At 41.5% G+C, this 24,563-nt stretch overlaps 1 protein-coding gene across 1 annotated transcript; it reads left to right on the plus strand.

Moving 5' to 3' along the window:
* Positions 1 to 1,933: 1,933 nt before the first annotated feature.
* On the plus strand, positions 1,934 to 23,235 carry NREP (neuronal regeneration related protein). Its single transcript, XM_084278928.1, has 5 exons — positions 1,934 to 1,977; positions 2,081 to 2,128; positions 3,602 to 3,664; positions 17,547 to 17,624; positions 21,567 to 23,235. The coding sequence occupies exons 3-5, from the start codon at positions 3,662 to 3,664 to the stop codon at positions 21,690 to 21,692; spliced, it is 207 nt and encodes a 68-aa protein (XP_084135054.1). The 5' UTR covers positions 1,934 to 1,977; positions 2,081 to 2,128; positions 3,602 to 3,661; the 3' UTR covers positions 21,693 to 23,235.
* Positions 23,236 to 24,563: the final 1,328 nt, after the last annotated feature.

Consider the following 24,563-nt stretch of genomic DNA (forward strand, 5'->3'; position numbering starts at 1 on the left):
CTATTTCCTTACATCAGGTTTCGATGTCAGGGGTGCTTATGTCCCACTTTTTTTCCCCTTTCAGCCAATGAATTCTGTTTAGGCTTACCAAGTATTCCCCAGGGATGTGGTAGCTGGTCAGGAAGGTGTACAGAGAGAGACATGCTAGCAAGCCAGTTCAAGCTGAAATCCCATGTGGACCACTGAAAACCACAGCTTTGCGGGGAGTTAACCAAGAGCACGTGTGAAAAGCAAGGCGAGTTGCTATAAACCTAGGCCTAACCAAGAAGGTTTCATCCTCTCCTAGCCTGCGGCAGGCTTAATTTCACACCACTTTAACCACCCTTGCCTTGGACATTTTAACCTTGAGGAAGGTAACTGTACATGCTGCAGGGTAACGAGAATCCCACTTGTTTCTCTGTTATCGTCATTTTTTTGCCCCGACATACCCCCGTCACGCATTTCAGGGAGAAGTGCTGGGCAGCCGCAACGCTGCCCGCCCCTCTTCGCCAACGAGGTACGTCTGCACCGCTCCCCTTCCCTCGGCGCCTCTGCAGCGGGATGCTCTGCGCGGTCCGTTGCGTCGCGGCGCCGCAGGTCACTCGGCTGCTTCCCGGCCCTCGCCCCGTGCCCCACCGCCCGCGATTACGTATGAACTTCCACTGCGCCCGCGGGGCCCGTGGGACCCCTCCCTAACGGGCCGCGCCCGTCCCACGGGCTGCCACCGCGCCGGGGCTCTGCCCCTCCCGCAGGTAGGCGCGGGCCATGGCGCCGACCCCTGCGGCACTTGTCTGTGTGTCCGCACTGCGGGACGAGTCCGTGCTCCGTCCCCGCAGTGTCACCGCCTCACGTCCCCACAAACCGGTGCCTGCGCCGGCTCCGCTGCGGGGCCCGGCTGCACCTGCGGGGCCGCGGTGACCCGTTGCTCCCCCCTCACCCGGTCCCGCTGGCGGCGGGCCGGCTGCGCTCTCTATCTCTCTCGGGAGGAACGCGCTTCCCCGGCCGGTGCGGCCGTCCGCCGACCCCCCCCCTCCCCAGCCGCGCACCGGCCCGGCAAGCGCACTCGGCCGCGAGGGAGAGCAACGTGCGGCCCCCGCCCGCCGGTGTCACGGCGCGGCGCCCCCTCCTCCCCGCCCACCATTTTCTTCCCTCCCAGACAGGCGCAGGCGAGGCGAAGCGGCGGGCGGGCGGCTGCCTCCGTCTCCCTTCCCTTCTCCTCAGATGCCCTTTGCTGCCGCTGCAGGGTTATTATTACAGTATGTGGCTGCGCCCTTCCCCCGCCCGGCCCCAACACCCCCTCCCGCCCAGCGCCCCCTTCCCCCCGCTCCGCGCCGCTGGCCGGGCGCCGCTGCTGTGCAGCGCCTTGGCCCCGCTCCGCGCCTGGCCGCCGCCCAGGCCCGCGCCGCGCCGCGCCGCTGAGAGGGGGGCGCCGGGACCCGCGCGCGCGCGGCGGCGCGCGCGGCGACACCAACGGCCGCGAGCCAACGGTCAACGGCTAACGGCTCCTCCGCCCGACCCGCCGCTCCCCTCAGCGCCGCGGGAGGCGGCGACAGCCCCGCGCCTCGGGGGACGCCGCCGCCGCCACCGTCCCCGTCCCGTCCCCCCCCCCCCACCCCTCTCCACCTCCCGCCCCCGGAGCTGCCCGGCGGAGCGCGGCCGTCGGCGGGGCGGTCGGTGCCCTGGCTCCCAGACAGCGGGGGGACGTGGGGCTGCGGATTATTGCAGACTAAGCAGTCTGGCGCTGCAGCAGCGGGCGGGGGGGAGGCGGGCGGGAGCGGGCGGGCAGGCAGGGGGAGTATGTATGTGTAAGGAGGGGACGGGAGGGGAGGGGGGAGAGCTGGCAGCCAGCCAGCTACCATCAGAATTAGCTCATTGTTCAATATAACCAGCACTGGCAACGAAAACCCAGCCTGAGAGAGAGGGAGAGAGAGAGAGAGACTTTCCCCCAGCCACCCCCACCCCTTTTTCTTTTTTCTCCAAGGCTGCACTTTGGAAGAGGTGCAGTCATTCTTCCCCACACCCCCTACCCGCTCTCCACTCCCCCAACTATAAATTCCCTCTGTAGCATGCTGCCCTTTTTTAATCCACATTTGTGTTTCAGATCATGTAGAAAGGACAGAAAGTGAGCAGGGAGCGGGGGCTTTTGTCTGTAAGTATATGCAATTCCAATCCACAGAATTTATCTTTTTTTTTTTTTTAAATTAATCCTCTTTCTCTCTCTCTCTCTCTCCCTCTCTCTCTCCCTCTCTTTGTTTCTTTTCATTTCCTTTTGTCCTTAGCTGGACTTTGCTGCAGCTTGCCTTTCCCCCTCTCGGTGCACATTTCCAAACAGCCTTTCTTAAAGAAGATGAGAAAACGTGCAGTATATGTATTTAACTCTTTGTCTTTATGCTTTAAGACTGCATTTCTAGGCTGTGGATTTTTCTGCACACATACAAGGGGAGATGAGAGGTGGATTTCTAAAACTGTTTCCTTTTTTTTTTTTTTTCGCTTTTGCACTCTGCAGACACCAAAATGCATTTTTGAACCTAATGCACTTAGCTTTTTTAGCATGCATGCAAGGCTCTAGAATTGTTTTTTCATCTCTTTTCTTCTTTGTAAAACGAATCTCCCTCTTCTCCGCCCTGACACTGGATTCCTCTCAGGCTGCTGGGGTTTATTTTTAGAAAGCAGTCATTCTTGCAACAGCTTTCTGCATTTTTGCATGTGCAGCAGTTAAATTTTGGGTGGTTCTTTTGAGGAAAAAACCCCCCACAAACTCAAACATATTTTGTGGACATTTAGTGGTGTGCTTTCTTTCAAACGTTTGTGTGTACATTTATAGATATATGAGTTTGCAGTTTTAAATCCAGTATGTGTGTGTGTTTTTGTGTAAACATATGACTCATACTTAATTACATTTCATATATACTCACTATAGGTAAGAAATATATAATAAATAAGAGAGAACTTTAATTTTTTCCACTATATGAAAACGGTAAGGGAAGTATGCTACAATTCCAGTCAATTAAGACAGTGGTAATTTAAGGTACTGTTTAAATGAGGTAGGACCTACTCCCTTTTTTTTTCTTTTTTTTTTTTTTTTCTCCCTCTCCCTATTTAAAATAGGGGAGGTGTGTGGAATAGAGAGAGAGAAAAAACTGGAGGTTATGTAATGCAGTGCCATTTCCAAAAATACCTACTCTCCGGGCCATTACATTGTGAAAGACTGACACTTATAGTTGTTTCTTGATTGCAAAAACCCACACTTTGTAGTGTGCCTGGGAACAATGGACCCACCTTTACAGTAAGCATAGGGTGACGGTTTTTTGTCCTCTTAACTGATTTTTTAGGTGTGTTAACCATTAGGTATAGTGCTCCTCAGAGGTGTACCAAGCGCTAAGAATAGCGTAGGGTTCTGCAAATCCAGGTACCAGGGATTCCTTTGTCCTATATTTAAGCCTACAGACCACTGAAGTGCAGAGAGGCATACATGTGGTGGGAATAATCTGCATGACTTTAAGCTTAACCACTGAAGCGTATAGTGGGTTCAGCCGCTGTTAATGCTGGCGATAAAAGGCTATTAGATATTGCCACGGTTCGAATGACTTTTTTCATTTTTAATTTTTGTAATTGTTTTCAGATTGTTCTCCTTGTGCCACTTGAGAGAAACTGCAATCCCAAGACTTATCAGAATCTAAAAATGGTAAGAATTAGTTGCTTTAGCAAAGAATCAGTCATTTTTTTGCATAAATAGAAACCTTTTTTTTCCCAACACTCATTTATAAGTGCAGCCTTTATAAGGTATACTTTTCGAGGCTATGGGGATTTACCATGCAATGATTGATGTACTCTGACAACCTCCATATGTTGGATCTTTGATTTTGTTGCATTTTTTTGAATAAAAATCTGAAATCCTTCTTTGTGCAGTAAGGCTTATTTAATTGAAACCAGCAGTGTTTAGGTTACTATGAAAAATACACATCGTAACACATGTAGAAATACATGCAGACAAAACCAATATCCAGTCATTTCAGTACCGCTACCTTCCCCCCAGAAAGAAGAAATAGGTCATTGCACTTAGTAAGTGAAGCAGATTTAATATTAGTCTGTCAGGGAAGTACATAAGATGGAAAGTGTATTTTCATATTACTTGGTCATTTTTTCAGAAGGTTAGCCTTTCTTTGTGATATATATCTTCTAGAAAAAATGACTAGGCCACAGCTTGACTGAACTTACAGGCACTTAGTTGGAATGTATTGAACAATATTCAACAGCAAGACATTTCCTTCAGTTCTAGTTGTGTTTATATTTTTACTGATTAAAGCCCATTTGCTGTATTCTGAGATACTACTGCTGACAAATACCTAATTTTAAGGATGAAACACTATGCTTCTAAACATTCTCTAAATATGATACTCTCTGAGAAGGACTGAGCGTCTCAGAATCAGCTGGACAAAGAATATTTTTTTTTTACAGAAAAAGTAGATAAAGTAGACAGAATTAGCTTAGAGTCTGTGTAGCACCCTTGATTGAAGACACAGCTATCACTGAAGCATGTCTGAATACATATATTGACATAAATGTGATATATTTTGGGTACTACATGGACAAAAATCTGCTAATTTGTATGAGATAATAGCTTGTCTGAAGTACCACTGCACAGAGTGCACATTAGCACAGACTGTTTTCCAAAGTGTCATGCTCTCAAGGACATATTCTTACTAAGATCGGGTTAAATTAATTACATTAACTATATTCTGTATAATTCATTAACTATATTCTGGTTCTTTGGGGTTGTTTTGATTTGGGGTAGGAGGGACAATCGAAGGATGCTTAAAATAAGAAAATATGTAATCTATTATAAACGCTTTCCCCTCTCCCCCCCTTTTTGGCTCCTTGTTTTATATCATTCCTATCTGCAAAAATAAACTTGCAAATTCTGGAGTTTTAGTCTATTCTGGAACCTACTTTCATCAAAGTGCTTTGCTCATCTGTATATAAATGAATAGTTGGGGGTGGGGAATTAAAAGGGAAATGATTCACTTAAACCGTGAATAGAAATCATGTTAAAATACATTTTGTTCACACAACTGTGGAATATTGGGTAAGGCAACTGTTTTCCTACCAACACCAAGGTGACAATCAGCCCACATTTTGAGATGGCATGCAGGCTGTTATGTGCAATATATGCCTATCTATGGAACAAAAGATTATTTTAAGTTTTGTTAGGCATAAAATAGCCACTGATTTTTACCAGCAGATGGTTCTGTGAATCTAGCAAGGTTCGTGTAGTAGTCAATGAAATCAGTTTTATAAAGTCAGTCTCCAGGCCAGAACATAAAATGCAACTTAAAACTACCCAACTGCAGAAAATAAATGAAGTTAGTCCCCTGTCTAGTCCTATTGTCTCTTTTGCAGTGTAACATTAATAAAAATCTGATTTGGCACTTGAAGAGTTTTTTATTTGCTTAAAAAATGCCTAATTCCACTTTTTTGTGACTGTTGATCAGAACTTCAATGTAAGAAAGAGTAGGTTTTGCCCCAACTTGCAGGGTTGCTTAAGGTGTCATACTTGGCACGATCTTTACCACCATCCTTTTCCCCCCTTTCTTTCATTTTTGGCACAGTTACAACAAATGTAATTTGAAGTCAGACCACTGACATACCTTCCTTTCTTGATGTAGTGGATGCACTTGTCTTTGACATATTTCTTGTTATTTATGCCAACTGACTCCTTAGCTGTTCTGTTTTGCAAGAAAAAAATCTCCTTTACATATGAACACATTCTGGACTGACATACATGACTGTAGAAGTGCTTACTTTGGTTTTGAGTTAATAGTATATGCAAAGGCTCTATTCTGCTTTCACTGCCCAGTGAAAATAATGCTGTTGCATTTCACCAGGCTGAACTAAACCTTCAAAAGCAGGCAAAAATGTCCTGTTTATTCCTTTGTTAAACTGCAAGTTTATTACTACTTAGTTAAGCTTACGGTAAAATTAAGAGTGACCAGGATAAACTTGTTGAGTGAGAACAAATGAGTTCTTGGTTTAACTTCACCGTCTTCTCAATTTCTTAATATTCTTATTCTGTAAAATGTTTCTGAAACCGCTTACAAATAAAAGCAAACAACTTAGCATGTTAGTTTTCAATGCTACTTCTTTTCCTAAACTTAATTCTATAATTTCCTCATACCTGGTTAATTAATCTTTCTTGGAGCTGTATAATAATAACATGATCAATAATTTAAAGAGAAGTAGAAAAGTGGTCGAGTGTACTTTCTATTCTTTTAATTGCAACTCATGGACATTTTGAGCCATCTTACACAAGAAGACCTGCCATTTAAGGACCTGTTCTTACTTGTGTATAATATATTTTCTTAAGTGACCCTCCCAAATGAAGAAAGAACCTTTTTTATTTATTTGCAATGTATGGAATCCTGAAGTGATGTTGATATTTTTATTTGAAATGCCAGAATTTCTGTATACCACTTTCATGGAAAGTGTTTTATGTTGTAACATACAAATTTAAATTTTAGTGCCAATTGATTTTTTAAAAAGGGTTCAAAGTAAAAAAAAAAAAAAAAAGGTTTTAAAATTTAAAAATGTATTTGGCCTGTGTAGTCCAGTCACTGAAATAAAGGATCTTGTCAGAAGCATGAGAGTAAGGAAGTCTTAACTCCAGTTTTCTGTGACCTCAAAGAAGACTTTTAGCAAAAACAGGAAAAGGTTTTTTTTTAATGGTAAATGTTTGTTTACAATAAAAGGAATCAAACAGACATTTTAGACACTTGTGAAAGTTGTCTGTTTGTTTCTAAAGCTCTCAGGTGTGTCCTTTTCCCCTGCTGGTTCATTTCTGGACTTCAGTTCAGAGAGTTTGCAGTGAAGGCACTAAGGAGTTCAATAACACTAATGAAAGCATATATCAGTAAACGGATACCCCCTTAGTAATTTAATTTTTACCTACCTGAAAGTAAACCAAATATATACTAGAGCAACTCATTAGTTTACCTATGACTTACCAAGATTAGATGGCTTTTTTCTGAATTAGTAGTGGTGTAGCATCTCTAGACCAGGTGTTGTACCGTGTAGCTGCGTCATCTCAAAGCAAAAAGGCCCCAGAAGGTCGACACCTGGGCCAAACATTTCCTGTAGTGTATCCTTGCCTGAAATGGATTAGTTTTGAGGTTATTCTAATCATTTGCATCCTCTGCATTTTGTAGTCTTACTTGGGGAAAAAAAGAGAAAAATAGGATGATGGCCTTTTGGAGAGAAAAAATGTTGGGGAATTAGCTTTTCTTCAGTAAATCAGAGAGGAAGAAGTGACAACCTGCTTTTAGTTGACGAGAAAAATACACCATCCCATTTTTTTTTAATGCAGGTCATAGGGAAATGTGTAACACTATTTGTTAGGTGAAGAAATATGAGGCAAAGCTTGTACTGAAGATTTCAGCCCAGTTTAGCCATTGCAAACATTTTTCCAGTGAGTTACACGCAGATATCTTTACATATTCTATAATTTTCTGTGTCTATAAAATGCCTTCAAAGAACCATTCTGTGATTCCATGGCTTCACTTTACTTGGAGCAACTGCTCATAACTCTGGGTTTATCTCTAAAGAATGCAGTCTGGGATTAGTCTGGCAGGGGCTGGCATTATTTTCTACATTTTATATGCTCTGAGGTATAAGAAGGATGAGCTCCCAGGATGATACATTATGTCCAACCTAATATTAGAGTCATACTGGAGAAGTGCAGTTCCTGGTGTGGCATGGTACAAAACTCATACTCCTTTTTCAGTGGTTACTGAATCGAGGCCTGGAACCGGAATCTGCTTTGTGTTTGTTCAGAGCTGCAAAGGAGCTGTAGGACTATATCAGATTCTCTTCTGTTCATGTGTTGCCGTGGGCAGAATTTGGTCAGGAGAAGTGGTGGAGAGGGATCATTTGAAAGTGTATATTTTGCTTTGTTAATTGTGCTTATGTACTCTGCATGAAGAACACATTGGGTGTAGCTTGTACAGTGCTACTTATTACTGAAAATATAGAGAGAATTGAAGCCTCTCTGGCATACAAAATACATAGGCAGAAATACAAACTCACTTTTTGCAATAGTTTTGCCAAGTCAGCTGTTCAACTGTGCAGATAAAAACACCTTTATTTGATCATGGCTGAAAAAAATTTAAGTGGGGTTTAAAGCAAAGCAATTTTTTTTTCCCCAAAGCCTTAAGTCCTGTGGACATTTCTGTGGTACAGTTCATATGCACATTAAACCAACAAACGCTCTGTGTGTATGTCTTTCTAGCCAGTCACAAACATACACACTCTGGGTGCTGGAGTTTTGCAACTGCACCGGCACACTCTCTGAACAGAACTGTGTTGACAGGTGGAATTGAAGGTTTATGTAATATGTTGTCCAGGACAAATCTTCACTGAACTTTTTTCACAAGGGCTGAAATCTTGGGAAATCAGAAATAAGAATCAATATATACCTTGTAATACTGCAGTCATTATATTGACTTTTAAGTCAATAAGCCTTCATGAACAATCTTTTGTCTGTTTCTGCATTGGAATACTGCTGCCCCTCACCTGAGCTCTGATCCTTGTTTGTATGGCCAAATAGAAGGGAGAGGGACTACACTTAGTAGCCCTAGACCAACTTCATAAAAATAATTCAGCTAGTGTCATTGACTGGGACAGGGTATTTTAATAAAAATATTTCCAAATATTCGTATTTTGTTTTTATTTCAAATATTTATTCACCTCATTAAACCATATTGGTTGAGGCTGCAATCTGGAAAGGTGCAAAAATGTTCTTTTCAAATGTTTAGTGTAGAATAATACTATGAATCACTGTTTGAGTGTTACATGAAATTCAGTTTAGAATGCTGGTCTGGCAAATTCATGGTAGCACTAGTGAATGATTCCCTATGTAGCTGTTCCTGGGAGGGTTCCTGGTGTTTCCTTCTGTAAACACTGCATGTAAAAAAACCTAACCTCGGAACAGGTAGTGTTTTCTCATCTGGCAAGAGGAGTGTTTCTGGATTAATTTTGTTAACACTAACCTTATTGTCTACTAGTGTAGTATACATGTGTAGGAAAAAGTTGAAAAAAGTTGAAAGAAATGTATGTGTTCTCACTGAAGGTGGGAAAAGCTTTGGCTTAATATGTGCATGATCAGAAAGAACCCATGAATTATTGCAGCACCGATGTTCAGAGGGCATGCATCAGCATCATAGACCTGCTCAGAGAGAAGCAGAACTGCCTTCTTTGTTTCAACATGACCATACATGTATTAAATCCCCATCATGAAGGAGTGTGAGTTTAAATACCTCTGTTCCTGGTGGCAGAAGAAGATCTCATGGAAATGTTGGTAAATGTGCTTACTCTTTATTTCCTGCCTAAGCAATTATGTAAGGCAACCCCAGCAAACCTCGGAACAATACTTGGCAGAAGTTCTTTTCCTGTGTGTCTCCTGATGTGTGCCAGAACCCACAGATATTTTGTTACGTTCATCCCATCCCAAACCACATACATGATATGTTTGTGGTTTTGTAATATGGAGTAGCAGTTATGTTACATTAAATGACACTGGATGCTGGTAATGGGTGGCTGCAGGTAAAGGTACCATAATGCTTTGAAGGACCTGTTACAGTATCACCGGCTGGGGTCATTACATCTCTTAGAGAGGTAAGTACTGGCTGTGCAATGTGGTTCTGTGTCCCAAGAGTACTGGTGGGGCTTTTAATACTTACCTGAAATAGTCTTGTTGGGCAGGAGGGTGGTGCCACATGAGGTGAAAGGCTTTTGAGGCTGGGCTCTGCAGGGAGGCCACCGGCAGAGCCAGGGAACTCACCACCCCTTGGAGAACAGCGGCCCATGTTGGATTTCTGGTCGTCTTGCTGGTATGTGTGAGAAATTTAAACAAAAATAATCCAGCAAACAAAAGAGTTTTAGTCCAAAACAGTTTATTAAATTACAGTGTTCAGACCATTAGTTTAGAAAGTCTATAGGCAATTAAAAAATGAAGCATGCTTTGTGATTCAGGTTGGTGTGTGCATTTTGTATACCCCAAAAATGGCAGGAGGGAACTGGGAGAGCACACAGGAGAAGCATTATTCTGGGCTGTCTCTGTTCTTACTCTCCCTCAGGACTTCCCTGCTGGCTACTGTTCTTGATGGTCTTTCCCTTAAGATCAAAACTCCACAGAGCGAGGAGACAGGGCTAAATGGACTTTTTGGTCAGCATGTGACCATGCTGTTTTTCTTCCTCCTCTGCTGCGCCAGCAATTGCTCTGCCTTGGGTATGAAATTGCTGCCAATCTTAACTGTGCAGCCTTTGGTCCTGAATTTTGCTGCCATGCTGTGTGTTCACCTGACTTTCTAACATGAGACTTCCTTCCGTCTCTTGTTCTGCCGTTGCTGTTAGGCTAGATACAAATGGTTACTAATTAAACTTTTAATTTCCCTGTTACAGTTGAAGAGCAAATTTGAAACTGGGATGTAACTGACTGAAAGCTCACATGCCATTTTAATTCTCAAGCATGTTACTGATGTTTTTCTATGTGTGCATGTTAAGCATGGTAACACAGAAGCAGCCATTGCAGTGCAGAGGCAAACAAAACCAAGTGGAGAAGGTTGCTGGGTTGCACAGCAGATTGAGTTGGGTCTTCTGGAGGGTTTATTTGGTTATTTCAGTAGTGTTTTACATCGTCAGAGTCTGTGCAAGGAGATTTTCTGGTGGAATAAAGTAGTTTGCAGCCATTTTATTGGATAATGGAACTTTACATATCATACACATTTGTTCCTTATTATTGTTCTGAAATAATTACATTTCCTTTCAAGGAGAATGATACTCTGGTAATGAGTATCTTTGTTCATTTCATGAATTCAGTCAGAAGTTGGGTGATCATTTATGACAGTGTTCCCAATGTACCTCTCCGTTTCTTTTCCTCTGACTCCTCGCATACATGGTAAATATTAACAATGCTTTGCCATGGTTTTTGCATATTAATGAAGAAGAAAAGCCACATGAGAGCACTTGTAGCACAAAAGCTAGATTCACCCTGACTTGTGCAGAAAAGTGCAAATTTATGTCTCTGCCTTAAAAATTGCATTACACTGAGGTGGTGTGGGGAGGATTCCTCTCCAGGGACAGTTAGTTCTGTAACCTCATTCGATCATGTATGGCTGAAGACAGCTAAAGTTTCTGTTGAGGGTTCTTAGCAGCTAAAGAATTTGGCAGGAGTGTGCTGACTACATTCTCAAGCTAGATTAGCTTGTGTTTTGGAGGCCAGTGGTCACTTAAAAGACCACTTGGAAGGATGTGCCTGCTCTATATGCTTTGTATCTACACGCATTCTTTCCTGAGCAAGGGGCTTTGCAGTGGTACAACCCACTAGTCTTAAAAAGCATCTTATAGTAAATTTTGCACAGCCACTCAGATATGTGTCATGGGATGCCATAAGTACATATGTAAAAGATGCAACCTATGTAGTATGGATGGGGATGGGAGTGCATTCTTAGGAGAACATAGATGGGCCAAGGTAGGAGACTGCGTAGAAGCGGACACATCAGTGTAACCTGTAGAATAGAAGCTTTAAGAACAGTGAAACAATGGATGAAGGTGAGTTTATATGAGAAACTTTTGTAGTTGAAACCTAGAAAAATTACTTCCAAGGTCACTTCCTTATGTTGTGTATGGAAGGAGCAGATGACATCCTATTCTGTGAAACTGACAGAAATATAAGAAGTGATGAACAAGGACTGTTAAAAACCCTTAATGAATAAACTTGCTAATTCATGTGCGGCATGGAGAGGGGGATGCAAGGAAAAGCGTACTTGTCTCATTTAGTCTTTTTCTTCTCTATGTGGTTGCGAGCTTGAGTCATCAGATGGGGAGGAATAAAAAGCAGCAGTAATATCTTCTCCATGAAAAGGCACAGCCAGCAAATGATGCTGATGCACAGAAGCCAAAGGCAAGTTCAGGTGTGCAGTTGTTCTGCCATGTTTTGCTGATGTACTGCCATGTATGAATTCTTGCTGTAGTGGCAGGTAAGCTCTCACCGAAAGGTGGGCCACTTGGGGCAATCCCAGCCAGGAGGAGAATGATGGTATAATTCTTCATCAGTTCTGTCGAGTCGGTTATCTACCTTTGTGTGTGGAATTAATCAAGTGAAATGACTGTAAATTATTTTTTTCACCCCACTGATTTTTGAATGTTTGTGTCACTGATGTGGAAAGCAGGACTGATTGAAAAACCTGCTGCCCTGACAGAGAGCGGGTTACTGGGGAAAACTGTTGCTGTGCCTCAGCCAGAGGCTCAGACTTGTGATGCAGAGCCATGCAAAAGAAGCAACCAAGTTCACAAAATAGACAGGTCTCACACCTGCTAAACCACATGTTCACAGTGTTTTAAAGTAATTAAGATAATGAAGTTGTATGTTAACCTGGGCCAGTTGTGATATCTGATGTTTCAATGAGAAAAGTTTCCTCACTGAGCTGTTTCAGAATCAGCCTACCGCAGCACCAGCCACCCATCTGATTGTGAGTACAGCTTCTTAAACTTAACAAGTTCATCAAAACTTCAGTGACTCTTTGAAATAGGGAGCAATGATGACCACTCCTAATCTTGCCCTCTCATTCCACACTCCAGAAGATTAAAAAAAACCAGGAGGTGGTTGAGAGCAGACTTCCACCCAACTAAACTCTTGAGAAGCAGGAACCACTCAGCTGACAGCTGCTGTATGTATTATATCCTGAGCGCTAGGTTTGGAACATGGTGGACATTAATATCATATGCTTTCATGACGTTCCCCTCACACTGTTAAAAATAAACTACTGCAGATGGGAGCATTAGTTTACCACTTGCACTGAAGTAAATGCGTTGATCCTAGCACAAGCTTTCCTTCCCATTTTGTTTAGGATTAATTGGGCTGGGTTTGTGGGGTTTATTAACAGAGTGATTTATGTGGTGTTCAGGCAGTGGTGAGGTAAGATTTTCAGTGGAAGGGCTGTTTATGCATCTGGCTTGTGGTGGTGGGTTCCTGGTTATAAAGGGAACTTTTTACGGCAGTGGGAAGCACTTGAGGGATTGTGCAGTGCAGGATGGAATGTGCTGTGGAAAGACATTACAGCTCAAACCAGCTGGTAACTGAGAAACTTCAGTAACTGCAAAGTTATAACTGTTTCAACTTAGCAGGCAATTTTTTTTCTTTTTTCTTTTTTTTTTTTTTCCCCAAGAGAAAATGTATCAGGGCTCAATTTGGAAAGAAAATCTGCCAGACACTTGGTGATACAGTGAAGCCACTAGGAAGGGAAATAATCTACAACTCTTTCTCTAAAGACTTAATACCATTGATTTGTGTTATTGTTACACAATAAGGGTGATAAAAGTCCCCAGGCTAGAAAAATAGGAGGTACAGAAATGAGGAGCAGTGTTCCTTTTTTGACTACACACCCCATCCCCATGCATGGCATAGTAGGAGGATGGCTGCTCTCCATTCTGGATTGGGACAGACACACAGGTCCCTTAGTCCTCACAACTGCACAAGTTTTAGTGCTGCAAGGGGGAAGAGCATGCCCCTTTCTTCAACACATACGTCTACCATATTACTCCCCAGTTCCTCAGCACTTGGCCATCTGTGCCTGCTATTAGACAGCTAGTACATACATTCAATCTTGGTTTCCCCCCCCCTCCCCCCCCCCTGCCACCCTTTTCCTCTCCTAGGTAGGCTACTGCAGAATTACTGGAGATGGTCACCCTTTATTTGGGATTAGAAAATTCTAGACTACTTGTCAGTCATCACTTGCTTTTTATTTTCCTCCCCCTTCCCTCAGAACAAGTTTTGATGATAAAGAAGTTGTCTGAAACTTTGCAAAAGCTGGTTGCTGGTGGACTCAGAGAAGTTGTTCTTCTTCATTAAGATTGTAAATTGGAAATCCAGTTGATTTCAACTCCTGTAAGCATTGAGTGAGGCTTGAGTAATGGAAATTCAGTTGTGATCTACATGAGAAGAAAAAAAAGTAACTCTGGGTGCTTTCTTGTTTGTTTCTTAACTATAAAAACAGGAGTGTGCTCATTTTACTAAGTTTAGTGTGTCTTAAATCTGTTTGTTTTTGGGTTTTTTTTCTTTTGATGGATGTACCTGATTGTTTGAAGGATGCTCTTAGTGTGTAGGAGTGAAGAGTGGGTAGGAAGAAATTAATTTTAGCACCTTGATGTGACTGATACAGTAGATTTAGTCCAGCTCCACTAAAATTATTTTTTTGTATTTGTTTTAAAGTTGCAGAAAACTTTGTGCTCTTAAAGAGAACATGTCTTAAAGGGGGAGAATAGGCATTAAGAGTTTTGAAATGCTGGTTAAACATTGCCTTTGCAATAGCAAAAAAAAAAATAAAATTCTTCTCAGTTGGTTGGGGAAAAGAGTCTACTCTAGAAATCCTCCAGATTTTGGGGGGGAAAAAAGCAGTAAGAAGTTTTGGAGTATGGAGGCTGTTCGAGCCAGTAAATAGGCTGAGCGGTTTTTTCCTCCACTTTCTCTGATTTTTAATCTTATTATTTTATTATTTGTATATTTTTAAGAGAATTGAGACTAAGGAATTGAAACCATATTCCTCATAGCTTATAACTGAATCTTTGAAGCTGGCCTTGATGTTTGAGGCAGGAGTGCTTGTTGTTGCGGAACATCGTCTCAGACGGCACTTCCCAGATCAGTGGGTTTCTTTCCCCCGACTTCTCCAAGTGGGAGTGAAAGGTTTTGTGTGTCACAAGTTCTGCCAGAAAGGCAGGCTTCCAAGGGTAATAATGCTGTTAGTCAGATGGGTAGTGGTGATCCACTCTGATAATCTATGGATGAAGCTTTTCCCTAGCGATTGTCAAACGTGGGTACTGACCGATTTGACTCCGCGTATGGCTCTTACACACCTCGTACGTGCGGTAAAGTTCAGTAACTCTGTTCTGAATCCTGCTACTTTGGTTATTGAAGCCAAGCTTATACTTGCATAATAGTCACACAGGAAGTACCAAGAAATGAAAATATGGTGTGTATCAATGGAAGCATTTATTTAGCAGTGTTTGCTTCATGCTAACAGCTGGATTGCTGTAAGCCTTACATCCTACTCTGTAATGGAACACTGCCTTGCACTTTCCCTCTCTATATAGCACATCTTGCAACATCAATATCAGTTGTTTTGAGCTGATGTAATTGACTGCAAGTTCTTGCTGTGTTTTTCTAGCGTTCTAGTTATCAGTACATTTGAGCATATAAGTAGTTCCTGCATTTCATAAAGAATCTAGTGCAGAAAGACATAGTTATGTTTTTTTCTTTTCTTTCTTTCCCACCCCCACATCCTCCACCCCCACCCCCCCACCCCCCCACCCCCCCCCCCGGTGGATTGCAGTTAAGTCCCGAGTAGACTTTTTACACTGGCACGATTTTTTCCATTCCAGAAACTTCCTTCACTTAGCCAGGATCCCAAATCGTGATTTCCTGACCTTTCAGCACTGCTCACAGGGCAGATACTTGAAAGTCTTTGGGCTGCCCATTCAGGCAAACCAGTAGTTGTTTTTGAAGACATATTAAGAAAACAGGACATTACTGATTTTTTTTCCCCTCCATGGAAAATTACTGTGAAAGATAGCTGGGGGTTCGCATAGGTGTTTTTTGTGGTGGTGGGGGTTGTTGGTGTTGTTTGTTTGTTTGGGTTTTAGCCCTGCAGCATAGTTGTGAGTATATCTTATCATTTATATGCTTTTCCTCCTGCCCCATTCCCCAAATCCACCCTCAAACTGCAGTCCCTCCAAACTGTAGGTGTTTATTTTATTCTTAGTAAAGTATTACTAGGGATGACAGGGCTTATGGGCTAACCTGAATACAACCCAGACTCTGGAGAATACAGAAGCTCATATTTATCATGATGAGTAATACTGTATTCTGATCCTTATTCCTTCCTTCTATAGGAAAATACACATTTTTTGTATAGCTTTATATACACGCGTCCTGTGGTAGAGCTGAACTGTTATCGCTGTTTCCCACCATGAGTTTCCATACAAAGAATGTGACTACACAATAAAATCAAGGCATAGTTGCCAAATGGGTAATCAGTGATTATAAACAGCAGCAGGAATGCTCAGGGGTAACCTGGTATCTTTCACTCAAGTGCCTCAAAAATGCGAGCATTAACTGGTGAATTCACAGAGTGCGCTGTGCTATTAGTTATTCCATGTCAGCCATAGCCAGTGAGATGATCTGGCTTGTCTGAGATCATGTAGTAATCTAAAATATGAAATAAAATCTGATGCATTAATCATTGTACCAGGGAAAGTCGTAGGAGAGCATTATCAGCACTGGCACGGCCTTGAGCTCTCTTTCCTACGATGTAGAGGAGTTCAGGGTTTTCTTGTGGAGAGATCATTCTGATAATTTCTCCAAGCTACACCTAGTTTGATTGCGAAAACAAATAGTCAACATGCAATTCCAAGAAATGAAAGCATTCCTCAGGTTTCTACATCAAAACAATAATGTGCAGTTCACCAGGAATTAAAGATTTAAGGCAAGTTTTGATTCCCAAATTGCGAGCATGTTTGAATGATGTCATTTGTAATGTTCAGCTCAAAACACTGATGTTTTGACACTCAGGCATTATGCAGGAAGAGTTCAGTTCACAAAACCCCAAAGACCTAGGAAGCAGACCCAGCAGGAAAATAAATTTAAGATCTTTGGCAGCATGTGCAACTTGTACCTGACCACTCCTGTGATTATCCTTCATTGTGAAGCTGAGGAGCCAAAGAACAGGACATTACCAGCTCAGATTCTCAGTAACTGAGGTGTATGAGCCGGGCATTTATTCCCTGTAGCTTCCTGCTGTAGTCAGTGGCTGGCTTTGGATCGCACATAGGAATTTTGTTTTGTGGATTGTACATATGGAAAATTTTCATAGGAAATTTTTCTCATAGTAGTCATAGGCCAGCATCTTAACCATTAAATCTCTCTGCCAGCTAATTTACTGTACGCCTTTTATAATGTGTTGGAATTCCTTTAATGTCTAAAATACAGGGTGCTAACACAGAGTTATAGCAGTGTCAATGATCTTAGAAAGTAATGAGTTCTAGTTCACAGGTTCGCTGTAAAAGGATAATCAAAGGTGTGTTGCCCTTGAAACCCACAGTCATCAGCAAAAGTAATAATATTCATTAAATAGTCTTTTGCCAGTGGCTTCTGGCAGAAGAAAACGGGCATGTGGTCTCACCATCTCCTCAGTAAGTTTATTAGTACAGACATCCTGTTGTACAGAGTTTCTTGAATTTCTTTTTTTAAAAAAAAATCGTCCATCCTATGTTCTGTTTGAAAAGCCTGTTAAATGCAGATTGCCATAAACAATATAGTTGAAATACTCTAGGGACAGCTCTTGTTGTCATGGGTACTCAAAAATATGTACTGAGCATAAAACACAGCTATGTCTCTGGGCCAAGCTCAACCGACATTAGACTCCTAGTTTTAGTAATGTGGTCTGTCACATGAACAACATTTGATTGCATTTAATGAATCTCTCTTTGTTAGTAAGAAATTGTATATATTTATGTCACTGCAGGTTTATCAACCGAGGTTAACGATTTGGGTAAGCCAGAAAATCTTTCCAACCAGCCGAGGGGATGGGGGATTTCCAAAGGTAAAGTTATTTATATGATTTCTTTCATCTAATAAACAGTTTACTAACAGGAAAGTTTCCTCAAAAAACCAAAAAGCAACAACCCAACATTGAAAGTTCAATGGATTTTATTTTATGACTGCTTCAAGAGAGTAGCCAGCTCTCATGATTTCATCACGAGTCTCATGGTATTCTGTTTTTCTTAACGCCTTGGCTCCTTGAGCCGAGCAGTTAAGTGAGGATTTCAGCTTTCATTTTAAAATTATGTTTTTAGCCTTCAGGCTTGCAGAAAACATGGACTCCTGCTGGCTACATACCAGAAAGAAAACATAGTAATTTTCAAGAGCTCGCATTTCTCAAGCCTGTCTCATGATTTTACCAGCTTGACACATGAGTTTTGAATGCTTGATTTTGGCAGTTCTCTCTTAGCAATACAGATTGAGAAGTCAATGATAGTGCAGGGGAAAGAAGGGGGTGGTGATGTTTTTGTTTCCTGCTTGTGCTTTACCTGGCTTGAGTAACAGGTATACAAAGTGTGGCAGTTTTCATTTGAGTTTGACAGTAAGTACCCCAACATAAATGCAGATGAGGTGGCTTGTCAGGCAAGATTCATAAGGTTTTGTTCTGTTACTGTTGCTGGGGTCATAAATGTGGAACTAGATATGAAATTTGAGCAGGAAAATAAAACAGTTGCTCAGAATCACAAAATGTTCATGTTTTATTTTCATATTCCCTTTCATTACTGACTATAGATTTTTCAGTAAAGGGCAGGTACGTAAAGGGGAGAGCACATGGAAAAGTGCTTTGATTGAGTTTCGATTATTCTGTAGACTCCAGCTCCCTATTCACAAAATTCTGCTATTCCATCTGGATAACATTATATTTTCCACACTTTTTCTTTATAAAGGAACTTCTAAAATTTATAGCAGGGCTATTTGCAGTCCACTGTTGGCAGGCTCATGTGCCAGCATGCCAATCTTTGAATTAACATATATGGCAGTACTGCCATTTGTAGCATTCAAAGCAATTCAAAAGTTCAGCTGACTATGCTGATGCCAATGCCAAATTACGATGAATGTGCTATGTATGTAGTTATAGTAAATGAATTTCCTGATTTTGTGAATCAGCTGTTTGTTAACTGGACGGTTTTTATCCAAGATTTTAAGTTAAAAGTGTTTAGTAAGTTGTTATTCATCATTAAACAAAGTTACTCCTGAAACACAGGGATAAGGCTGTGAACTGTGTGCAGCACACTTAGTAACAAATGCTGCATTACACTGGGTTTACTAATAGTTTTGTTTTTTATGCTGTACATAGCTTAAAAGATATTATCAAAAGGGCTCAAAGAGTCAAAAAAATTTCCTTTTTTTCCTTTTAAATTATTGGATTCCTGCTTTTTAAAATATAATGCATTCCTTTATGTAACTCCTCAAAAGATATTTGGCATACGCTTACAAGGACCAGTTTTTAGAACTAGCTCCAAATTTTATTTCACAATTGCTCTTCAAAAGCAACTTGAACATTAGCTGCACAGAATCCAACTTCCAGAAGAGTATTAGACTTAACAGAAAGTGGGTTTCTTTGCAATCCAATTTTTTCCACCCGTCTCATAAAATAAACTGGGGTAAATTGGTGAAGATGACTGCAGAAAGTGCTCAGTCCTTCAGCTCAACAGTTGTACTCCATGCTAAGCAGCCCAAACTACTGAAAGAATAAAGGAAAATAAATAGATGTTTTTAAAAACTCTTAGTTCAGATAAAAGTGTGTTTTTGTTTTCATGCAATCAACAAATATAAAAGGATACACCTCTTAAAGACAATTTATTTCTAGACCTAAAAGGGTCATATGGGACTTTTTATCTGAGGACTGTGTGGCAGAATTTCAGGACTGAGATTGTTTTCACAGCTGAAAAGGAACTGCCCAGCACAATGCTTTTGGAAATTTGCCCAGACCTTTGGTCTGTGTGGTGTGCCTGTTTGCATATGTAAGTTTCTAGTTTTCTTCTCATATCCTGTAATGATACACAAGTAGCAAATTTAGTCAACAAAAACCCCAAAAATATTATCATGAGAATGGAATTTGCTAGAGTCCTGTGAGGAAACATGTTTGTGCAGTCACCAATATTTAAATGTCAATTTTTTTTTTCATTCTGAAGTTGTTTCTTGCAAAATCCCCAGATTGGCTCTAGCAAAGGCAAGGTGTGTTTCTAGTCCTGCTTCTTCCCCAGGCTTGCAGACCCTTTCTGCGTGCGTGCTGATCGAAGTCCACTTAGTTTCTCTATTTCTGATGCCCCGAAGTGAGAGGGCACCGTTTTCCCTTAGGAAAGGATTTTACTCTGTGTTCAGCCTGAGACTGCTGCTGGCTGTGTGTGGCGCAGAGCCTCAGGGGACCTCATCTACCCAAAAGCAGAATTTATCCTGTGATAAAGCTAGTGGGAAAGCCATGGGGTGGCTTTATTCCCAGGACAGGTAAATGTATCAAATACGGGCATGGCAGTGAAAATTACGGCTCTAAAGAGCCAGGAAAGGAAAATTGCTGAAAATTGCACTTTCTTGGTAGTTGTGAGACTGCTGTGTGTTTAATTCCTAATTCAGATATTCACAACTCCACATCAGAAAAATTGAATTTGGAGAAGCTAACTCCAATTTTTAAACAAACTAAAAGCAATCTGCTTATACAACAAACATCCTAAGAAATAAAAGCAATAAACCACCTTTGCAATTCTGACTTCTTTAACACAAAACCCACAGATTTTTTTTTTTCCCATAACTGGCAAAAATTACTGGCTAAAATTCTTTTTGCTTAAGATCCCATAGTGGCAGAGCGTCAGCAAAGTACTTTGAGCACGTGCTCAGCCTTTAAGCTTCCTGCTGAGGATTAAACTGAAACGTGTGTTTAAAATGCCTTGTTGAATAGGCCTAGACTTCAGGCAGTGAATGGTTAAGTACAGTTAACAAAAACCTCTCTGAGGCGGCTGGCTGACATAGCACACCATCTCTGCTCTTGTCCAGCTACAAGTAATGAGCTGCACCCTACGGTGCGTTTGGAGTGCTCTTTCCATTGAAGTGCTGTAGGAAGTAGCTTACACTAGCTGCTTAAGCCGTAAGGTGTTTATGAGAGGTCTAAGCTGTAAAAGGTCCTCTGAACAATGAGGTGATCTTTCATAACTAACAAGCTGTTTTATGTTGGAGGCCAAGTGGAACCATACAACGGAGCCTGGGATTCATGGAAAAAATGAGCAAACAGTTAATTTATTGGTAGATAATACCATAACATTAGTTTCTTGGTTACCCGAGTCGGCACCAAGTAGTTGCATTTTCAAAGGGGCGGCAATGCCATCTGTCTATTTGTGCCCTTGAGTTTTGCATCCATGATGCTGAGGCTCTGTGCCTCCTGTGTGCAAAACAGGTAACTGTTCCTTTTCGGCCATACATGTCTGCCAGCACTACTGTGCACGCAGCACCTGCAGGCACAGTCTGAGGCCTGAGCCCTCCCAGCTGTCATCAAGGGTACAGAAATCCCCTGGCCTGGTCAGAGAGAGGAAAATAATGTTGAGAAGTGTAAGGACGTACAGCTGGCAGTGAGCTGCAGAAAGGGTTGTCACTCCATAGCTTCATGACCTGTAACTTTGCTGGGGTGGCTGGAGGTCTCCCCGGCTTCAACAAACACCCAAATTCCTTAGCACAGCAGTGAAGGACAGTCATTGGCTCACATCTTTTTGCATTTGGTTGCTGGGGCATGCTCATTCATCCCCAAGAGGAGTTTTCCTCAGGTGCCGTAAGGTTCACCTGGTGTTTAAGCAAACCCCCGCTTTCTGTAGTGTTAGTATTTACAGTTGACGAAGCCATGGTTAGTAGAAGTTTACTTCTGATCTAAAGTAAGGGAACTATGGACAGGAGATGGGAGGATCCCCCCTCCCAAACAGGCTTTACTGAAGCTAATACTGTTTTTTCCTCCCTGCAGGGAAATCTCCCCATCTCAAAGGAAGTAAATCGCAAGAAGAAAAATGAGGTGGAGGGGGCATGCCCAGCTCCAGTGAATGGCTATGGACACCATTTCACCAAAATCAATTACCTCTACCCTTTTTAGTCATGATTTCTCCATTTGTATTGCATATGGTGTATGGGTTTGATGCGGTCATGGTGTCATATATCGGGAATTGTTTCTGTGTAAATCATCAAGTGTAAGAAGAAACTATGGGACTCTGAGCCTTGCTTTAGAGAATAACAGTGGACAAACGTGTACCATAAAAAATAGTTTTTAACATTCTGACTCAAGCGAAAGCTCTCAGAATTTCACACTGTGAATCCATGTTTACAAACATTACAGGTGGGCCCTCAGGCCTGGTTCTACCACAGCAATGTCTTCCACTACTCAAACTCCACTGCTCACATGCAACCGGTAAAATGCTCTCTCCATTTCCACCATCCCAAACTGCTTCTTGCAGAGGCTGAGAGTCCCCCTTTTTTTTCATTTAGATGTAACAAGCCTAGTAGTTTATTTTCATCGATTGTCTGTATATCTCTATATTTTATCCATGTACTCTTTTGATGTATAGAAGTAGTATGAAACTCATGGTTTCCTTGTGGTAAGTGATTGTGATGCTGCCACGGGATTTGAGACACTGATGAATGGTGCTATTTTGGACTTTAAATATGCTCCTTGGCAAGGTAGCTCTGATGGAGTTATTTTTTATTTCCATGTTCTGAGAAGGTGTTGGTACTTTGTTTTTCTGAATGTTGTTCTTTAGACTGGACTGACTTGTTTACTTGTGTCTTCAGTGTGGCTTTCTTATTCAGTGCCGTAGGTGAGTAACTACTTATAGTGTACAAGTGAGGAACCGATTCCCTACCAGGGTCCACTCACAAACATGCAGTTATAGTGGGAGCAATCACAAAACTGTAATTTACGTAAAATCTCCTTTTTGACTCCTATCCACCTGACAAAGAAAGACGAGCAATAATTTCCCACCAACCTCTCAAATCTCTTTTGATTGTTTTATTTTTAATGCCTTTTTTTTTTTTTTAAGAAGGGACAGCTTTTCATGTCCTCTTTGAATCCATAAAATAGGGGATATATTAAGAAAAACACAGCAAATTTCTGGGAGGAGAAGTCCTAAAGGGGAAAGAGTACATTTCCACTGTACCGTCAACATGTGGACTTTACATTTTTGTTCTTGCTCCCAGACTACTCTCAATACAAAGCAACAGAAAACACAAAACTAAACAGTATCATCTACCATGGAGTGTTGTTGTGTTAGACACAGTCTGAAAGCCCACCTTAATTTTTTATATAACTCTGTCTTTTAGCTCTTCCTTTTACAGGGCAGGCCTTGTTCTGAACTGTTTTAGCTTCTGACTGTTAAATACCAATGCATGCACTGCACTTCCTAGATTTCTTTCCTTTCCCCCACCTTCTGTATCCCTTTTCTTGTACATTTTATTTTCCAATAGATTAGATACGTCTACTGTGCTGTATATAGAGCAAGAAGTAATATTCAGCAGTTGTGGCATTTATGTATAGTTGCAGTTGTGTACTGCTGAAAACGCAGGCTTTTGTAACAATGTGATCTTTAATAATGCACTACAAGTACCCAATGTATTTTAGCTATTTTAGTAGGATTTGTTCAATAAATATGCAAGCTCTAAGGGTAGCCATCATGTCTCTGTTTCCTTATTACAATAAGGGTTGGGCTCCTTTTCAGTTTGTCTGCACCTGTTCTTTATGTGACTTCTGAGGGTCTTGAGTTTTTTCTTCAGGAATGTCTGAAGTAAAAGGTGATTGATTCCTTTTGTTATCTGCTAAACAATAGTTATGAGATTAACCTAAATACCAGACCTGAACCTGGGAAATCATAGCTGCCAGACAATGGCAGTCGTGTACTTCCCTCACAAGACTGCTGGAGTGGCTGGGACAGATGTGACACTTGATGCCATTTTTAGTAATCCCAGGAGGAGACGGTGGGGCCGTGCGTGGCGAGCGCAACATACTCCATTTTCCACCTCTGATAAACTGGATGAAAAGGGCATTTTCCTAGCATGTGTAATTTAGTCTAAAATAGTGATCACACAGTCCTCTCTCTAAAAACACTTTTATTTATAAAAAAGTAAGAAAAGTAACAGCCACATTGGTAAGACACAGAACATATATTGGTTCCATTTCAGCACAGAAAACAGATAGAGCATTGTATTTTTAAAAACACAGGCAATGACCTACCAATTAACACCAGATGTAAGCCTGCCCCTGAAGTTTTCCAGTCATGAGACAAAATGAGACCAATTCCATATACCCTGACTGTCTATCCCACAGTGAATTTACACAGGCACCGAGTTGGTTTTGAGGAATTCAGCCAGTCATTATAAATACACGCCTCTGTACATATATAGAAACTTTGAGAAACAGTTATTAGAATTAGAGCAATGATTAATTGCTTTTATTCTTTTAACCTGTGGTACACTGGCTTTAGGAAGTAAGTGAACTGTTTCTAAAAGAGATATGAAAGGCGATTAAAAGGCCTTTAAATCCTAATCCTGTTGTTAGTAATGTTTACAGTCACTACAGAAGAAAAGCTTCTAAAGCTAAAAAATTTAAAAGGGTTCCACAACCATTTGCAACTTGGATCTGCTGAAATAATTGCTTGACCTTGGCACTGGTTTTTAGTCTTTGCAGCAACATGCCACATTTTTAACAAAGACATCAGGGTCTATGGATTGGGGTCTGTGATCAAACTGCAGCAACTGAAATGTTATTCTTGAATACAACGAATGACAGGTCCTTTTCTTCAGAATAAACATGAAGGAGTCCTTACCATGTAAAACAACTTCTTACATATCAACATTCTAGAGACTGACATTTGCCACAGATGGCTTCATACATGGTATGATTCACACAGGCTTCCCAAGCAGGCTGAGGTGACCTACACCTTTACATCAGGAACAGTGGCTGTAGTAGCACTGTGTA

This window comes from Gallinula chloropus (assembly GCF_964237585.1).
Source record: "Gallinula chloropus genome assembly, chromosome: Z".
Taxonomy (NCBI): Eukaryota; Metazoa; Chordata; class Aves; order Gruiformes; family Rallidae; genus Gallinula; species Gallinula chloropus.